The 20,659-nt window shown below is 35.3% G+C and overlaps 1 protein-coding gene across 1 annotated transcript; it reads left to right on the top strand.

Annotated features, from left to right (window-relative positions):
• The first annotated feature begins 1,636 nt into the window (after nt 1-1,636).
• On the top strand, nt 1,637-2,200 carry LOC107006541. Its single transcript, XM_015205067.1, has one exon. The coding sequence runs from the start codon at nt 1,637-1,639 to the stop codon at nt 2,198-2,200; it is 564 nt and encodes a 187-aa protein (XP_015060553.1).
• The last annotated feature ends 18,459 nt before the right edge of the window (nt 2,201-20,659 follow it).

Raw genomic sequence — 20,659 nt, 5'->3', positions numbered from 1 at the left:
CAGCACATATGGATTCAGACACAGAGATAAACCCAGAGTGTGGGAATATGAACACAACTAGAATGGAGGAACTAAGTGTATTGATGAAGAACACATTCCAGAGCCTCCCGTTCATTCACACTCTCCCATACCTAAATAGTGCTCAGAGCCTTTCTTTCGTACCCTAAATACCTCAGGAGGTCCAGAACACATAGTACTCACAAACACCACAAGTAGAAGGAGGGAACAACAACACAGAAGGAAAGAAAATCTCAATCCTAGAGCTTATAAGAAATACTAATTTGGAACGGGAGGAAAGTTCTACAAAACATGGAGAACAAAATATGGAGACGTGCATCTTGGAGATGTCATTCTCGAAGGAGTTCAAGGAACCATTAAACAATGCAGTAATAGTCTATTGCCCATACAAGATTAAGACATGTACCTTGAACATGAGGAATGAGAAGGAACTATCCCTACAGCAGTACTACTGAACCCCATTGGAATACCCAATAAGAGATTTTGAGCGGAGAATGAGAAGGGCAAGGGCTTGTAGGAGCAAGCAACACAACATAATTTTTGATGAACTTAATTATATGGAACACGACAGGAGCGTATAACGTGATCTTCAGTCGCCGTTGCGGATCAATGGTGAACATTCACAAGCCCACGATGCTCGTTCTAATGGAAAGAAAAATTACCGAGCACCAAAGCCTTATTGATGAGATCAGGTTTTACTCGCAAATCCAGCCTGGTACAATGGTCTCTCACATAGTTATAATTTGTAATACAGACACACTGATGCTGGAAAGCTTGTCAATAACCCCCAAGGAATCCATGTCTTTATCAAGGTACTCCCGAACTCCCCCTTTTGAAATAGTTTTGGTGGGATGATTGGTTGGGAGATGGACCTTTAGCTCCTCATTGCAGCCATATCACTAGTCTCAATAATACTACTGTTTCTCATTTTCTAGTAGATGGATGCTGGAATGAAACGTTGGTGCGACAATAGGTGCCCCCCCTGCCGTATCTAAAAGTGTTGAGCACTATTAGTAACTTTCAAGAGCATGTTAAGGATGAAGAAATATGGATACTTACTGATAATTTCCTGTTCTCATGTTCATCTGCCTGGAATCACATTAGCCACAAGAACGATAAGAGCATCAATAGTAAAGGTATCTGGCACAAACACATCACATTTAAGATCTGTTTTCTTCTATGGAGGGCTCTGCGAAGTAAGATTCCTACTAACAAAAAGATGATTATATTTGGAGTGGATCTTGTCCAGTGTTCCTGCTTCTACAGACCAGGTGATGATAACATAGATCATATTTTTACTTTTGGCAATTTTGCCAACAATGTGTGGATGTTTTTCTCTGCAGCTGCAGGGATCCAGCATGATCACACTCCTCTAAATTCACTACTGCTGAGATGGTGGAGCCTGGACCATGGGAATGAAGTGCAGAATCTGCTTTCCGAGATACTGCCAGTGATCATCATTTGGAATTTATAGAAAAATAGATGTGCGGCAAAATATGGTGCAAAACAGTCCAAGACAACTACGGTCAAATTCCTAATCCTTAAAGATATTAATAACCTTCTCAACACAGCTTATCCATACATTCAATGGTCCAAAAATTGGACTTATTTGATCAGAATGGTAGCAAGTTGTAAGCACGAGAATATGGTTAAAGTTGTAAAGTGGGAGAAGCCTATTCAACCATTCCTGAAGCTCAATGCTGATGTCATCACTAAATACCCCGGGAAAATTGGAGGAGGGGGAATTCTAAGATATCATCAAGCTAACGTGATATATGCATTTACCACCGCTCTTGGATTTTGTACCAACAAGCAAGCTGAAATCCAAGCAGCCAGCCATGGTCTACACTGGTGTATTCAACATAGCTACAAGAAAATACACTTTGAAGTAGACTCGGAACTGGTTATTAAGTGGCCTTCAAATCAAGCCAAACCCCCCTGGGAATTACAGCAATATACTCTGGAACTGCATAGACTAATGCTCAAACTGAAACAATTGAAATACACTCATTCCTACAGAGAGGCAAACAACACTGCTGACCATCTCTCTAAATGCAGTCGCAACAGACATTGTTTAACATTTCTACACCAAGGAACAACTCCCTACTCTTGCAAAAGAAAGCTTCATGCTCGACAAGCTTGGTATGGTAAACTTCAGGAGAAAGAGAATGAAAAGAATTAAGATACCTCCTTGAACGATTTTGCGGTTTGTTATAGTATAGAATTATATACGGTTTTTGGTTAGGAAGCTATTCAACTTGACTATGTTGTTACTGTATAGTTCTTTTTGAATAGGATAGAGCTTTTATTCCTGTCTTACTTATGTAAGGGGAGAGTCTCCCTTATATATGCATTGCTAGAATTTTGTATTGAGAGGAGCCCTCTCCTTAGGTGCTTTGTTCTAGTTTTCTTTTAATGTAAGGGGATGAGTGGACTATCCTTTAATTTGTAGGGAGGTCCGATCAAAACTACCTTAGGATCGAAGGTAAGGCCTATGCCCCCCTCCTTGTACTGATTTTTGCTTTATTTATGCTAAGGCCTAGGGGTGTTGCTAAGCCCCTAACCCCTTCAAGGGTCATTCAAAATATAAAAAAAATTAGTCGTCTATGCTAGTCTTGACTTTAACACTATAACTCACCTCTAGAAAAAACTAGGTAGCCTTTCAAAGACAATTTCGTGGAGTGTCTCATAGGTGGAGACTTCAATGATGTCCTCAATGCCAACAAAAATCTAACAAGAGATATAGGAATAGAAGCAACCTTATCTTTGAAAGACATTAACATTGTGTTTGAAATGACGCTTGGATAAAGGTCTTCCGTGACTCTATAATAACCCACCTTCTCACAACTAGGTCTGACCACTGTCGTATGCTCAGTACTCTTGATAACAACAACACAAAGGATGGTCTAAAACTATTTAGGATGGAGCCCATGTGGTGTTGGAACTCATCATTCCAACCCCTGGTCCAACATTAGTTTGATAACCAAGATACTTTCAATGCAGCTATAAATCTCTTCCAAAAAACAACTTGGAATACGTTTACCTTTGGAAACATCAGGATGATTTTTGCAAAACGCACACACCAAGGACATGCTTAACTAAGAACATCTCTTTCCTAACAACATGATTATGGAAAGTCTTAGTGAGATTTTCCAAATTTGGATTAGGAAAGTGAATAAACATTCCTAATTTGGATTAGCAAAGTCATGCCATGAGAGTAACATGCATCATCATACTTATCATAATGCACACAACACATAACATCTTGCACATAGCACATAACATATTGCATATAGCACATAACAATTTTCATATCATTCGTTCATATGCCATGAGACCTTGGAATCACGGACTTGACATCAAGACTTCCCAAAAATGAGGGCTTAACATATCAGACCTCAACTAGGAAGCCTTCTTTAGCAAACACAGAGTCTGCTTCATTCATTCATACGTACTTCATTTCATTTCAGTCATAGGCTAGTGTAAGCACCAGCTATACCTAGGATGTAGTTTAAGACTTTCATCGGGTTCGTTGTGCAATGATTAAGAATGACCTAGTGTCATTACTTAAGTCTATCTCACCTCTTTATTATCCTATCCTAACACCTTTGGTATCATTCATTTCATTATGTGCATCATTTGAGGCTGGCCTCATTCATTCATGGGGAACTTTAACTTTGACTGACATAGATCATGTAAGCATCAGGAAATTCTGTGTCATGAAACCCCACACCGATAAGAGGTGGAATCACCGGCCAAAGTGACCCAAAACATGCTAGCGTACATGGGAATTGAACCCCGCCAGATCCCTATATTTGCAGTATAGGTTCGAAGACTAGGAGATATAAGGAGATTCATACCCGTCATGCCGGACTTCTCATCTCATGAGAGTTACGTGAACCTCCACTCTTCCCGAAAGAAGGCATCACCACTCACAACTAGTCTATCGGTGCTCAATATAAAGTTCCATTACATTCAACTCATACATCATGGAAACTAGATTCTAGTATGAGGACATCAAAGCTCAATAGATAATTTCTCATCTCATCATTATTATAAAGTGTGTTAATCTCAATACTTTCATTAGAGTGTTCATAGACACTGGTCTCTTCATTAACTTTACACTCTCGTAAGTGAGTACATTTTGATAACATTTACTTAGGCTCATTTGAGATTGCTCTCATCTTTTACATTAGCCTCATATAATGTTGTCACCATATTCATTATGATTAGCACATTTGCTCTTCATAGTTACTCACCCCTTTTTACGAGAATGTTCATTTCAACATATGCCAATGCACTTGGCCATTTGATGTGTTTCACACTCTTTACCTTGGGTTTCATTGTTTCATTGCTCATTTCATCATTTCATTGTTCATTTCATCATATGCCAATGCACTTGGCCATTTAGTGTATTTTACACTCGTACTTAACCCTTATAGGGTTTCATCATTTCATTACATACATCTTAGGTTCACATACTTTTAAATGTATGCTAGACTTGTGGGTTTATACATACAAGCCATGGGGCTTCATTCATAGTTTGTTTAAGTGATTCATATTTACCCTAGATTATGTGGTACAAGACTTATGCATCTTGTAGATATGCCAAGATATTGATTTCGATTTTTAGAGGCAGCATTCATTAAATATTTACTTATGTATGACTTATGTGTTAATACGGAATTGGGCAAGGGAACCCAATTTTGAATCCCTAGGACAACACTTAAGCTTATTTTAAACATGATAATCGCATTTTTCAGATTTGGGGGAACCTAGTTCGGTCCCTATCAACCCCATAATATTTCCTTTCTTTTTCTCCTCTCTTTTTTCGTTTAAGTCAAGGACGTTGTGGGTTCAATTCCCCACAAGCTCATTATTTTTCTTTTATTTTATCTCTTAACTTTCTCACCTATCCAAGAGGTCGTGGGTTCAATTTCCACTCTTCACATTTATTTTCTCCTTTATTTTTCTCTTAACTCTCTCATCCATTCAAGAGGTTAAGGGTTCAATCCCCACTCACCACATCTATTTTTCCTTGCATTTTTCTCACGAAAATTTTATGAAATTTTCATTTACTGAGGTAATGGTTTCAATCCCCAATGACCTCAAATTTTAAAAAAAAAATTAAACAAAGATCATTATTTCAAAAGTTTGCCGAGACTACAATTTCCAGCAGGCTAGAAATTTAGTCTTTTCCAATCCATTTTTGTCTTAATCTTTTATTGATTTTTTATAGCTTTCGTATAATGACGTCTTGGGTTAAATCCTTAGTGATCTAACTTATTGTACATTCATTTTTCATTGCATTTTGTACCATTTTGTTTGGCCGAACCCAACCTACCAAATGCTGGAAATTTGTTCACTATTTTCAGCTTTTTTTTTATCATCATTCATATGTTAATTCTTAAGGCATTTCGTGGATCATTTGGTGAATCTTTAAGGGTAATATTTTTATGATTATATTCAGACAAGAATTACCATTTCATCCAGAAACATTACACCACTTTTACACCTCATGATTTATACAAACATTCGCACATAAAATTCAACCATAAAAACATTTTCACATACTTTCGGGCGACATTAATTAACATGCTTACAATTCCAAAAACATAATCAAGAACACATTATCACAAAAATCAAACTTCATACATAAACTACCAGCAAACATACCAACAATATGATCTCTAACCTATTTCAGATTGAGATCAAAGGGATACTAGGGACAAGGAGTTTGACAAGAACGGGAACAACCCTAGTTTTCAAGTAGATTCATCTGAGCCTTAAGGGTCTCTTGGGAAAAGGGCCAACAGTAAGAAAATCCATACCTTTATGACGTTCAAACCTCAACTTTCTTCCCAAAATCTTCTCCAAAAATCACGTCCAAATCCCCTCAAAGTCAACACCAACTCGATGGACAAACTTCTCTTTGTCTACGTGATTGATTTCGTTTGTTTTCTTATATTTTCGTTGTGAGTTCTTCAAGTCTGAAGAACTTTGGTTTACCTACTGTTTTTTTAAGTTACTTGGCAGAAAGAATCGTGAGTGAGAGTGATAGAGACGTGAGGGAGAGAGATGAGTGTGGGAGAGAAGAGTTTTCTTAGGATTAGGAGTCTAGTTTAGGATTCAGTCAAATAAGGTTTTTATTAAATTATTAAAAATCTGATTCCCTTTTATTTTAAATCAGCTAATAAATAATAAGTATAAATTAAGTACATTAATTTACCAACTTAAATTAAAAATAATTTAATTCATAGCTTCCACCTAGGTTCGAACCTTGGTGGAGCAAGACTTCACTTCAAGAGCCAATTTTTGGCCCTCTCTCCACAAAATTACCCTCCACCTTATTAATTAAATAATTAATTATATATTTATTGTAATTACGATACTACCCTTACTCTGTGAAAAGACCACTAGACCCTCCAAACCTAAGATTTCCTCTTTTTAAGTCAGGTAAAGACTCCTTCAAGTAAATTTTCGTATTCAAGAGTCCTAAATGGTTGGACCCAACCTTTCCTAGCTGAACTAAATCCCCAAGTTAGTTTTGTTTGATGTAGAAAGGGTTCTGAGGTCTGGTTCTACGCGCATCAATCCGCGTGAACCCGGTCTAATCATTGGCATCTAGACACATTAAGCATTACTTAACATATCCATTTTTTAGTGTTCATAACGTCACAATAACATCAAGACAACATTCGGACAAACACATCAACACTTAAACAACTATGGGTGTAATTAACACATCGTCGATTCATGATTCACCTTTTAAGCCTTAACATTATACGTGGACACTTCATGAGCTAATAGGCATTTATTTTTCAAGAACATTACACATAGAATCAGCCATCACCACATACCAACGACATGATCTCGAACCTATTCAACATTGAATCGAAAAGGATACTAGGGACAAGGGAGTTCTACGAGAACAGGGAACAACCCTAGTTTTCAAGATCTTTGAATCGTTGGAAAGAAAGTCATCTTGGAGAAAGAAGTCCAGGAGAGAAAGCCATACCTTATGTAGAACTTTATTTACAAAGACCACCTTGAACGAAACTATGAAGAAACCTTGGAATCACCCTAGAGAAATCGATAAATTTTCTGCCTTTTTCTTGCGTTTTTTGCTTCGCCTTTTATTTGAGTTGGAACGTGATTTTTAGGTTTAAGAACCGATATTTAATTATACCACTTAGGTTTAATAAGTTAATTTATTAAACTAATTAACCAACTATCAAAACATCCCTCCGAAGTTGACTAAAGATAGGAGAACATAACACTTAGTCAAATCTGGAAGTTGGTGTTGACTATGGTTTCGGTAAATATTTTGAATTTATATTAATCAATTAAATCCTTAATTTAATTAATTTAGGGACCTAGGATAACTACTAAAGTACCCCTAAGTCATTGGAACTACAATCAACCCTTTAGGACCATCCTAGGTTAAGTACTAGGATGTTTCTTGAATTATACTAGGTTAGTGTAAGGATTTTGTTTTGATCATTTAAACCAATTAATTAAATTAATTAATTAGGTGACCTAATGTAATTATTAAATTACCCTTAAGTCGTTAGGACCATAACCAATCCTTTGAACCGTCCTAGGTTAGGTACTAGGTTGTATTTTTCTTGTTTTAACCGAAATCTGGAAATTGTTTTGTGATTTCGGTTTTCCCCTTTAAATTAATTAACTATGTTAATAAATTAATTAATTAAGTATACTAGGTTTATTACTAAAGTACCCTTAAGTCGTTAGGATCTTAACTAACTCTTTGGACCATCCTAGTTTAGGTTATAAGTTGTCCAACCGAGATCTAAAAATTATCTTTTTATTTTCGGTTTTAGCCCTTTTAAATTAATAAAATAATTTTCTAAATTAATTAATTAGGTAACCAAGAGGAATTACTAAAGTACACCTAAGTTTTTAGGACCATAACTAACATTTTGGACCATCCTAGGTTAGGTACTAGGTTGTCTCTTTAACTAGTACTAGGTTAGTGTCAACCCGGTTTCGGTCCTAGGTTGTCGGGTGCACTAATGGGTACAATTCGGTTAGTCCTAAGTTAATTAGTTGTTTAGGGCAGTAGGTTAGAGTATAGAATTGGTAGGGAGGATATTCCCCACATGGAGTGGTCCCTTGTGCACGTTTTCCCCCCTAACTACCCTAACCGAATTCGTTTAGGGTGGTTCCCTCCTTTGACATTTTCTTCACATATCATTCACATGTGCTTGCACATGGGTTGGTTGCACTTTCCTAAATAACTATTATTTATGGTTCATTTGGGAATGTTTACTTATTGTCCCAAAGATCCTCACTACGTACTTGGGCACTGTTTAATCTACATGATCCTTTTAAATGGTCATGTGGTATGGTACTAGGCTTGACACTTGGATACCTAGTAGTTCATGAGATTTGTAAAGACGAAATTTTAATTAGCGTAGGGTCTCCATTTCAGGTACATTTATTACACAAACTCATAGATACTTGAAAATTTGGCTAACACTCTCTAAGCCAACATTTTCTACTATGCTCATAATTTTCTAATATGCCCAATATTTCTAAATATTGGACATTGGGATGCCTATTTACCCCTGATACGCATTCTTAAGAACCTATTGGGCTTTTCATTAAACGTATGATTTTATGGAATGTTACAACAGGGCTGGAAATACTGAAACGGTCATATCTCCCTCATCCAAACTCGTAATATAGCAAACTCATTGGCGTTGGAAAGAGGACTTGGAGATATTTCATTTGATCTATTATGGGACACTGAACTCATCATGTGCTAAAAGTTATAATCATTTGAAATTGACCCAAAACTCATAATTTAAAGACTAACTTACAAAATTCTCAAACTAACTCTTTCCAATTTAGTTCTTTCAAAAATTATCTCTTTCTAAGACCGAGGTGTTACATCGTCAGTGTTATTGTCAATGCGGGAAACCTTGGCATTGAACTTATAGTATATGTCTTATACGTAAATTAGCAAAATCATTTAATTACATTTTAACATTCAATTTGGGTGACAATTGGATTTTATATTTGCAGAGCAAAGTACCTTCTTATTGGCAAGTGAAGCGTTTAAATATCTTTGATTTTCACTTGGCGGGCTACTTACATTAGTACTCAACTTGGCATTAAGCTTGTGTCATTATTTTGTGCCTACATGTTGTCAATACTGTAATTTAGAAGTACTCCATACAAAACATCAAACACGTAACATGTGGGGAAGTTATGAATAAGAGCGAAGAATGATGTATTCTTTACCATTGTTGGAGATTGTTGGCATATCAAATTGTAGATTGATTAACAAACTACTAATAGGAGTTGAGGAAACTACAAAATCGCCTATTTTCCACGAGTAATAAATTTGAGGAGATTTATACCTTGGTAAATGGAGCATTTCACATCACAAAAGGCAAGCACTAGTTTGTAACTTTCAAGGCTCTATAATATTTATCCATCGATTTAAACTAAGTCTCACCATAAATTCATGATTTTTTTATTATACCTATATATGTAAAATTTGAATCTTTATTATGAAAGTCTAATAACGTGAAGTTGTCTATATCAAGGATACATAGTAAGCATTAAATTACCTTTCATTTGTAATGATTACTTCTCTCCTTATGTTTCGTTCTTCTCCATTTTTTGCTTTTACATTATTCAAAATACACACAAAATGAAAATCAAAAAATGTATAATAAAATACTGATTTTATTTATGGGATGTAATACACAACAAACTTTTATTGAAATTTACAAAAGAAACTCCTATTAGTGATCTTTTCAGCCTCATCGAATGAATTAAATCAATTCGAAAGTTGTTGAGTCTTAGATTGAATTTTATCCTCTATGACCTCTGTATTGTTCATGAATTCGACTTGAGGTCCTTATACACATACAAGAAGTTTGGTTTAGCTTCATTTAACTTTACATTTAATGTGTAGTAACTTTGATTAAGTTAAAAAGAGTTGTTTCATGCATGAACATCTTTGTTGAAAAGAGTAATATGTATTTTTTCTGCATGTGGTAATAGTTATAATAATTGGACTCTCAAAAATTAAAAAATTGACACATGAATATAATACAATATTAACATAGAGCTTCATCGCAAAATATTAGTTGCTAACAAATAGCCTCAGCGTTGGCACTTTTGACTCATTTGTTAAGCTCTATAGAATAACGAAGACTTTAGTCACCCATTTTGTCATTTCTTCAACTTGCTAATAAAATTGGTTGTCTAAATCTTCTACACATGTCATTGCATAGCTAGAATTTACTAACTAATATACATTTGTGACTTAAAAGCAAATTTATAACAACCTATTCCCGTCGCTATAGAAATGCCAACAGGGGAAAAGTGGGGCCGAAAATTCTTTTTCCTAGTATTTTGATTTTTTTCAACCTTGTCCATATCCGGAGGAAATCGGAGTCACAAAAGTGTAGAGAAATCTGGTAGCAATCGGGTGAACCATTTAGTTATGATTTTATTTACATTAGTAGTTAGATAACTTGTTAACGAACCCGTACGAATTTACGAAATTGAATTTTAGTGATTTGATCTCCGAGAATCGAACTTAGCATAAAGGGTATTTTTAAGCGTCATGGGATAGAGGTGTGTTGTGAAATGGGGTTTTGGAAATTATTTAGATAGGTCACTGGTTAGAGAATCCCACCCTGGAGGGAAATTGTGTAACTTTGGTGCTGCCACTATGGCGGGGTAACTGTGGTTGTGGCGGCAGGATACGAATTAAAGTCGTTAATAAATCCCTAAATGACCTCATTATGCACATTTCAAATTTTTGAGCTAAGTACGAACCCTCGGTGACAGCTACTCATTTTTCACCATTCTTGAGGCCATTGGTAAGTTTTTTACTCCCCGAATCCATTTTTTGATTCGTAGAATGTAATAAAAAGGGTTAATATTGATTGGGAAGGATTTTGCTGTAGATTCTATGGTGGAAACAATCCGCAATTGGATGATTGGTATCATGGGTTTGATCTAGGGTTCATAGAGTTGTTAGTAATCTAGGTAATTAATGATTGTTTATTGATTCTCGTATTATATCCATTGTTTGTAGACCAAGATCAAGCAAAATGAATCCGAACAGGGAAAAATCAAGTTTCATAGGGTTTCAAGCTTGTTTCGATGTAGGTGATGGTTGTGATTATATGTTTGTGTGATGTATGCATATTCTTGCTTCATTGTGACACTTTTTTTTGTATGAATGTTGCAATATTGATCATACTTATTGTAAATGAGATAGATCGATGATGTTTTCCATGAAGTCATGATGTAAATGTATGATCTTGATGATATACTTGTGATTGTGATTGTGATTGTGGTATGTGTTTGGGATCGGTTGTCACATTTCGGCAAAACTAACTTGGATCAATTGCCACGTTCTGACATAACTTTGGGATCAGACTGTCATGTCCTGTCATAATATTGGATCGGATTGCCACGTTGCGGCAAAACTTTAGGATCGAATTATCACATTTTGGCAAGCTAACTGTTTGGGTTTAGGTTCCGTGAGAGGACCAATAGTGTGATAATAATGTGAAATATGTTATTGATTCTTCATGTTGATATATAAATATGTGTGTGTGTGTGTGTGTGTGTGTGCATACAATCATGATGTTGTTTAACTTGTTTATGTTACACTAGTGGGATAGTCACGTGATCCTACTAGTACACTCTTGTTGTGTACTGATACTACACTTTCTCTTATTTTCATTGAGTACAGGACAACTTCCGGTGGCTATTGAAAGACCTCGCCTATAAGATCTGTAATCATTCCTTCTGAATTCAAGGGTGAGATAGCATCTTCCGTGTTGCCATGAAATTCTCTTTAGTCTATTTACACCATTTTCGTACATAGATATTAGCTTTATCTAGTTGTTTAGTTCATTAGACTTGGTTGCATCCCTTCTTGTTTTAGACTTGGTTGAGCTTAATATGTTTTGGTACATTGTCTTTTAAATTCTAGGTATTCCAATTTCGCAGTTGTTTAGTTTATTAACTTTCTTATGTAACTTAATTGTCTTAGTTTGTTTAGTTGCTTGGTTTGGGGTTGTAGTAATGGTTCTCCAAACGGAGGGTTAGTGTAGGTGTCAATCACGACGATTTGGGTCGTGATAAAATTATTTCTATCTAATAAGAACCAATAAGTCATACAATAAAGATGTTCCATAATATAATATTCGCCAAATAAATACTGATATTGTTGTTTTTTATTTAAAACTCGAGTTACTTAAACTAAGAGAAGTATAAATATAACTTAATTAAGTAATGTAAATACATGGTTCTAACACCCCCAAATATTTCCAAGTTAAGTCCTGAACCATTCTTTATTTGCAAGTAAATTTAATCATGTGATTTTTAAATTACTCATATGTGTAAAGGTCATTTCTTTGTTGTACGAATGGATTTGGATATGACTTAAGGTCACAAGAAACCCCTAGCGTAAATTTCAGTTGAATGCTTCATAACTAATTAAGTTTGATCAACTTCAAACAATCATATCTCCAAGCATATAATGAATTAGGTGGTATATAACCTACTAATGTAAAGTTCTTTGAGTCCTCTTTCCAACAAAACCAAGTTTTCCTCATTTCATGTTAAGAGTAAAAAGTTATGATTGTTTTACAAAAGACAGCCATAGCATAGTTCAATGAATCTATGAACGACGAGTCCAAACGATGGGCCATAGGTTGAACAATGACCCATCTTGTGAAGTCGTCGGTAGAGTATTGGGAGTGAAGTTTTGGACCCAAATCCTATGGATTCAACTAAAGGGTTGCAAGTCCACCTACAAGCTAGCGTTTGGACCCCTAAATGGACTTTTGAGCAGAAAAATATACATATAAATTTCATGGATGGGATCTAGGGTCCGTAGGTCAAACCACAAACCGTAGATAGTCTAGTGGACAATTTTGGTCAACTTTTAAAGAGGGGTAGTTTGATTATTTACTTTTTTATAGCTTGTGATCAATGACACTAACCTACGATCTGGGTGTCTATGAATTAAAGTTAGTTTAGTAACCCAACCAAGGGTTGCGGTCGTGTGTGAAGTGAGTGGTAGTGAAAGTTGTAGCTACGTAGATTTCCGTTCTAAATAGTTATAGTGTAAGACATTTTTGAATATTAAAACAAAAGAAATTTAATTTGTGACACTAAAGTGTCAAATATCAAAAAGGGGTTTTGTCACAAGAAGTTAAACAGTAAAAATTAAAAGGGGAATCAAGTATGAGAAGAGTTCTTGGGGTGTTATTGCTATATCTGAATGTAAAAGTAATGGGTACATACTTTCGGTAGCTAATTTTGCTAGAAAATGATTTCTAGGCTAAGCTTTATGTGAGAGCAAGTTCCCTCTCAGGCAACTTACCCTGTATAAAATGGGTTCCTCTCAGACACCCACTCGTCTAAATTATCCAGCCCCCGCCTTATCCACACTCGGTCTTTCAATAGGAGTGCTTTGATATGGGACTAGGGATCACCCTCCGGGCTAAACCTCACGTCGACCCACTCCTTAAGAGATCAGTCTAGTGGTCTCAGTTTCACGACCTCTCTCTCGAGCAAGCTGAAAACACATGGGTGGTTTTGTATTTGCAACTACAAACTTATTAGATTAAACCACAACCACTAGGTTAAATCACTATTAAAATTCAATCTAAGCTACAAGCAAGTAAGACCCAACAAATTAATCAACCTATAATTGCTAAATCACACCCCAAGAATGCGGATTTTTAGCCAAACATGAAGTAGTAATCAAATATACTTAAAATGGCAATGGAATCAGTGGGTATAAGAAATTACACCTTAAAAGAAGCAAAGGAAGGTAAATGGAGAAGACCTACTTCCGAAATCAGAGGAAGAACTTCTTTCTTTAAGCTTCCCAAAAAACCATCTCTAAACTTGAGAGAAAACTTAAGAACAAAAATATCAAATATAATGTTTTTCAGTCTCTAAAATTTCTATATCTGAATTTCTATATCTAAATAATAAAAGATTTCAGCATTTATTGACTTCAGAATGTGTTGGCGAATTCTTTCAGTGCAGTTAGTCGTGATTTACCGAGTGATTTGGCGAATCTCCCTTGGTTCAGTTCTTCGCCCCTTGCACATAGTCTTCCTTGTCTATGTGTTCTTGATCGATGGGCAAAAATCCTCTGCTTTTCATAACTGATCGGCGAAGCGCTGATTACTTCTTTTCGTCGCCTTATGATCCACTTCCTTTATGGCTCATTTGCTGTAATAGAAGGCGAAATCTCGTTATACGACGCATCGCCAAGCGTGGCGATGCGCACCTTTGCATCTTCAGCTTTTTTTTTTCATTTTATTCCTAAGTGTCCATGCTCCCACCAAATTCTCATATACCTGAAACTTAGGAGTTTTTAGCAGATATTGAGCTAAAATAAACAATCGAGGACACTATTTTCATTCAATTAAGGCCCTAAATGAGTCCGATTTGAGGACTCATAATAGTTCAGTTTCTTTCCACCCCCTCAAGCTTAATCCACAATGTTCTTACACCAAACTAAGATTCTAAACACTATCAGTTGCTCAATCAGTTTGATTAATGCTTCCAAAATTTAGCGCTCTATTCAGACCTTAGAGGATATGTTTAGAGCATATGTATTGAATTTCTTAGAGAATTAGAATGACCACGTGCATCTTATGGAGTTTGCATACATCACTAGTTATCACTCCAATATTCAAATGGATCCATTTGAGGATCTTTATGGGCGAAGGTGTAGATCTCTTATTGGTTGTTTTGATGTTGGTAAAAGCTAAGTTGATAGGACTAAAATTAGTTCATCTATTCATGGATAAGGTTAAAATAATCTATGAAGGGTTGAAAACAACACAGAGCTATCAATATCCTATACCGATGTCAGGAGAAGAGATTTGTAGTTCGAGGTTAATTATTGGGTCTAATTGAAGGTTTAACCTATGAAAGGTGGTATAAGATTTGGTAAGATATAAACAATATATAGGAATAATCTCCAAGTCGTTTCAAACATAGGGTCGTTCTTAATAGATTATGCGTCCCTAAAAAAAGATATTATAACCACTCAATAAGCCAACCACTCACAATTACATCTACGAGATCACCAACATTAACTACCTTGTTGTATCATTTCAAAGCTCTAAGAAAACATGACGAGCGAAGGGAATATCCTTAACATACTTTTTCGATGAACGCTTGAAAGACCGCAGTTCCTTCACGAAAGTTGCTCCTTATGTCTTAAAATTCACAAACACTACAAATACACAACTAGTACGTGTCACACCCCGAGCCTACATCCTGGGCGGAACTGGCACTCGAAGACCATTGTTGGCCCCAAGCGAACCCTTCGTTTAGCTTTCCTAACTCAGCGGAAGACCTAAATAGAAGAGAAATAACTCAAAGAAAATAATTTTAAAGTATTAACTCATCCAAAATGGTAAATTAAATCTTAAACATATACAAATGAAATGAATAAGACAAAAAGAACTAATTTTATCTGTCTATGAAGCCTCTAAATAGAGATAGGTTGTAGGGATAGGACCCCCAGTCATCCTAACAACTGAAATCTAAGCAAAACAATGATAAAATATGTCCTCTGAAATGAAAGATGTCTCACCAACTAACTCTGAGATGCTAACTGGATCAAAAGTACGCCGGATGCTGATCCTAGTTACCTGTGTCTGCATTATGATACAATGCAGACCAATTGGCATCAATTCGCTGAATGTATGAGTATACGAGTTGGAATACTAAAACAACTTAAGCTTGAAGAGAGTAAAAAGGAACACTTACGTTTGCTTTACTCGACTCATGAATAGCATGACTCAATATAACTAACTCATTACAATATAAAGAAATTTAAAAGCAAGTGCAATATAAAGAAAAACTTGTTGAAAATATGTTGTAAACTCTGAATGTATACAAGGATACAATTAACTCCGATATGTATATAAAAATACAAATAAATTAATGTGTGTGTGTGTGTGTGTGTGTGTGTGTGTATATATATATATTAACTTCTATGGACGTTTCTCTAACCGACAACTATCACTTAAGAACTATAGTGATGATACAGCGATCTACCTAACGCTGCCAGCTCATCCTATACCCGACTAAAGGTATAAGACATGAACTTCCTAATGGATCCACTAGTCTAAAGTGAAAAGGGTTCATCTAGAAAGTATGAACCTTTTCTACCCATGGTGGATACATGGTTTTATGGATATGTGAGTTATCTGAACTCATGCTCGCCCCCAATTCGGTGCTAAATACTAGTCCCAAAATATACTGGCTCTTATGTTTTTTTAAAACATAATTCTTCTGTGATTTGAGATTAGTGCTCAAAAACTTAGCTCAAATGATGCCTTGAAATCTCAGTTTCCCAGCTTGTTTCATTTTATAAAGCTATTACTCTTTTCTGAAAACTAGCCCGAAGGCTCTTTGGTAATCTCAGTTACCGTTCTTATTTAAATGTGGAAACATTTTAATTCTCTTTGGGAATACTTATTCCCCATATACTTTTGAAGAAATGAACTTCAACTTTACTCTTTACTTTTTACTCCTTACTTAGCTTGAAACTTGAGTCTTAAAACAAAGTTAAAATGTTGTTAAAGACCTCTGAGAACACTTAAGAATTTTATTTTGACTTGCTTCTTAACTTCTAGACTTGACTCTTAACTTCTTTGACTTTGATCTTAACTTTCCTTGAATTGGATTAAGGATTCAAGGTTCATGATATCATGTTTATAGATGATTTAATAATTTTTAGATGTACCTTAAGAGTGTTAGAATCAATTAGGAATCGTAGGTACATCACATAGGAATTAGTACAAAAAGATGGGAGAAGAATGGGGATAATTGGTGTCCATGGTGCTCTGAGAGGCGCGGGGCGCTAGCCCTCAAACTTCAGAGAAGTTTTTGTGGCGTACTGGTTGGCGCGAATCTCCAGAGACCAAAGTTCAGAAGAACTTTTGTGGCGCTCTGGAAGGAGCGATGCCCTAGCCCTTACCCAGGAAACCTCTGACTTTTCTCCTTCATTTTTCATCTCTAAATTCTCTAAACATTCATGGTTCTTTCCTCAAACACTCAGGATAATTATTACCCTCAATACCCAATAGATTTAACTCGAAAAACAACCAGGAAACACGAAACAAATGAACATTAGGCATTCAACAACTCAATCAACAAGAATTCAATAAGGTGTTTCAAGAACTTCACTTTCTACCATTCAACCAACTCAAAATATTTGAATTTAAACAATTTGGTGTGTGGTTGAACTAAACCAACACGAAAAGATCTCACATACCTTGATGGGGATAACCTCCCCGACGAATTCCACTTGCAAAACCTTGGCGTTCTTGGCGAATTCTTGACTTTTCTCTCTTTCCTTCTTCTTTTCTCTCTTGTCCAAGCCCTAAGAGTGAGTTTGATTTTCTAAAACTAAACTCAACTATGTTTTTGACCCCAATAATCCTCTAAAAACGAAATAGGAAATTAATTGGTGAAAAGACTAGTTTCCACTTCCTTAAATCCGGATTGGTACTTTCCTTACTTCAAAAGCGCAACTTCCGATAGGCATATCTCCCTTATACGATATCAATAATGCGCAAACTCGACAGCATTGAAAGATCTCTCCAAGGGTTTTCCAACCATATCAAAAACTACCTCTAACTCCTCATGAGCTAGAAGTTATGACTGTTTGAAAATGATCAAAACTAACTTTCTTAACTTAGGCTATTCCAGCTTTTTTTCTTTTCTTTCCAAAAAGAATATTTTTGTTTCTTAGATTATTCCTAGATATTTTAAATTATGAGATGTTACAGTATGCACCTATAAACAGTTCATAATTAATCTTAAATCAGTGTCTTTCACAATTCGGTTTGGACATGGCCTGTACTTTTAGTGAGCCATCAAACCTCTCTTCGGTACCTGGGGAGTTACGTTACCTCTTAAGAATCTTTCTTTCGTAGGTGAATCTCGATGTTTTGGTTCCTAGCTAATCAAGAAAGGGTTGTCCTCCCTCTCAATCAATGTTATTCTCCCTTGTGTTCCTTCTTTCGATGGTTGAGCGAGTCTGTGTTCGTTCTTATTCTCAGATTATTCTGAATTAAATATATAAATCACGAACCTTTCAACATACTCTTGGAAAGTATTGAACTTTTGTAAGTATAGTGATAACTACTAGCCTCCGTCCCGGTTACATTGTATCACCAATGATGGATCTTTTGCTTCAATTGTATTACATTCTTAGCTGAATCCTTGTAGGATGGTATGAGTTAAAAAGGATATTAAAGTTTCAAAATGTGAACCAAAATGGCAGTCTATTGAATTAGGAGTTTTACTTATAAATACTTGTTGTGACAAACATAATACAATAAATTATCAAATAAAAGCATATGTTACCCATTAAATTCCAAGTTTTTGTATTAAATAAAGAGAAGGATACATTTTCAAATCATAGGTTTTCATGTGTTGGAATTACAATGAACTCACAATTTGTGAGGTTAAATGTACCACTCTAAATGTTGTCCGCTATCTTATAGAAAAATCTCAAAACATACAATTTGATACAAGAAGAGTGTGTCCGCATTATTCCAGGTTCATGGTTTTCAGTTAAAGTTGTGTGTCTATCTATTTTCAAATATATGGTGTTTTAACTCAATATTGAAGACTAGGTCATATTAAACAAAGTTGAGAAAATTAAATGAAAGGTGTCACTTAAGTCTTGGTTTGGTTTTTGGTGACAAATTGACCAAGAGATGGTCAAATCCTCTTTAAATGTAATTAAGTAAATCTGGGACCAAATTAACATTTTAAAAACTTTCTAATCTTTTATGAGATTCAAAAAAAACACTTAATTTTTGAACTTTTATAATTCTATCCAAATTATTTTTAAAGAAAAAATAAAAGAAAATAGAATTGTCTCTTCTTCTTCTCCCAACGTTGGATCTTTTCTTCTTCTTCCTTAGAAATTCCATAAATCCAACTATCAAAAAAAATATTCTCCCACATTATCTCATCTTCCTCCTCATATGTGGTTGCCCTGTAACTCTCTCCGCTTTCCGAACTGAACATTGTGTTTGACTTAAAATGGGTAAGTCAATTTTTTTTTGAAAGATTTTACAATTTTCGAATAATACTAAGTTTTTTTCTTAGGTTAATAAACAATAAATCGTTCAATAGATGTGATAATTAAATAATTGTGTAATGTTACCTATTATTTATTATTTTTCAAAGAAAATCAACAAATCCAAAAAAAACCCTAATTTTGAGGAAATGTATATATATGGTTGACATTGACTAAAATTTCATTTTTTGTTGCTTTTGCTGTTCTTTTTGTGACCATTTTATTCATATGACTTTAGAAATATACACTTTGGTATATATTCCAACAAAGTTGTCATATGTTGAAACATATCACCTATGTGTTAGGGCAATAAAATGGTCATCTGTAGCAACAGAAGATTAATATGTGGCACATAAAGATTCATCTATGGCAACAGAAGGTACATATGTGGCTATAAAAATATCCATCAGTGTCAACATAAGTATAAATTGCTACCCATTATTATTTTATAATCAACTGTAAACACTCAACAATTTTTTATTAACCTTGTAGTTGAAATGATACAAGAAGCTTCATCCATGACAACAACTCAATGTTTTATTGGTGTTCTTTCCTCTTGTAACATCAAATGCTCCTTTTGTCTATGCGAAGAATGTGAGCAACAACATGATTATTTTATTAGTCGTGTTAAATAATTCACTAATATTTTTAAGAAAATGACTTATAATATGGATGTCCATACATCCAAGAAGATTTCATAGCCTTTGAAGTGTAGGAGGTTGAAAAAATGTATTTCTCAAACACTATCCATGATTAGTGAAAGAAAAAAATCAATGACTACTGCTCCAGTATCACGGTCAAACCCAAAAGGCAAGGATAAGGAGAAAAAGAAGGAGCAAGAGAAGAAGAAGGAGACGGAGAAAGTGAAAGTGAAAAATAAAGCAAAAGAGAAAAAGAAAGAGAAGAAAGTCAAAGTCGTTAGTGGTGATTTGAAGCAACAATATCCATTTGAAGGTTTTAATATTGACAGTGAGGGTCCAAGCGAACTAATGTCATCCTTTCTCGCAATGGATAAATCAGGGTCTTTCCAAGTATCATGCAAAAAAGTAATGTTCTTCAACTATTATAAGTATTTTTGTGCTAATAATAGTTGAAGAACGTCGTTTGGTACTGGGGATCCCTTTTGGGGAGCTAAGCTCACCACTCTAAGTCCCAACCCATGACCCTGACTTACGGTCCGTAGACCAGTCTATGGGTCGTAGTTTGGGGTCTCGTGAATGTTGCTGCTTTAATAATTTTTGGAGTCCAATGTTGGGTCCTCATCAAGGACTCCTAGGATGGTCCTTGGGGGGGTCGTACCCGGACGTTTGGACACTAAACATGAAATTCTACTTATCTAAGTCCTTTCTACTAGATTAAGCCCTCATACGCCACTCCAAAACCTCACTACAAGGCTTAAGGCCAAAGTAGTTCAAGTTACTAGTACGTTTTGGTCGTTTGTTGACGTTTATGCACTACACTTTCTTACTAAGTTAGTTACATTTAATTAGGACTTAA

This window comes from Solanum pennellii, chromosome 12 (assembly GCF_001406875.1).
Source record: "Solanum pennellii chromosome 12, SPENNV200".
In the NCBI taxonomy this organism is placed as follows: domain Eukaryota; kingdom Viridiplantae; phylum Streptophyta; class Magnoliopsida; order Solanales; family Solanaceae; genus Solanum; species Solanum pennellii.
The sequence above is the reverse complement of the archived record's forward strand: the minus strand, read 5'-3'. Positions and strand labels throughout refer to the sequence as shown.

What these genes read in the sequence shown, in the direction of transcription:
- LOC107006541 (XM_015205067.1), top strand. Translation starts at nt 1,637, where the DNA reads ATGGTAGCAAGTTGTAAGCACGAGAATATGGTTAAAGTTGTAAAGTGG.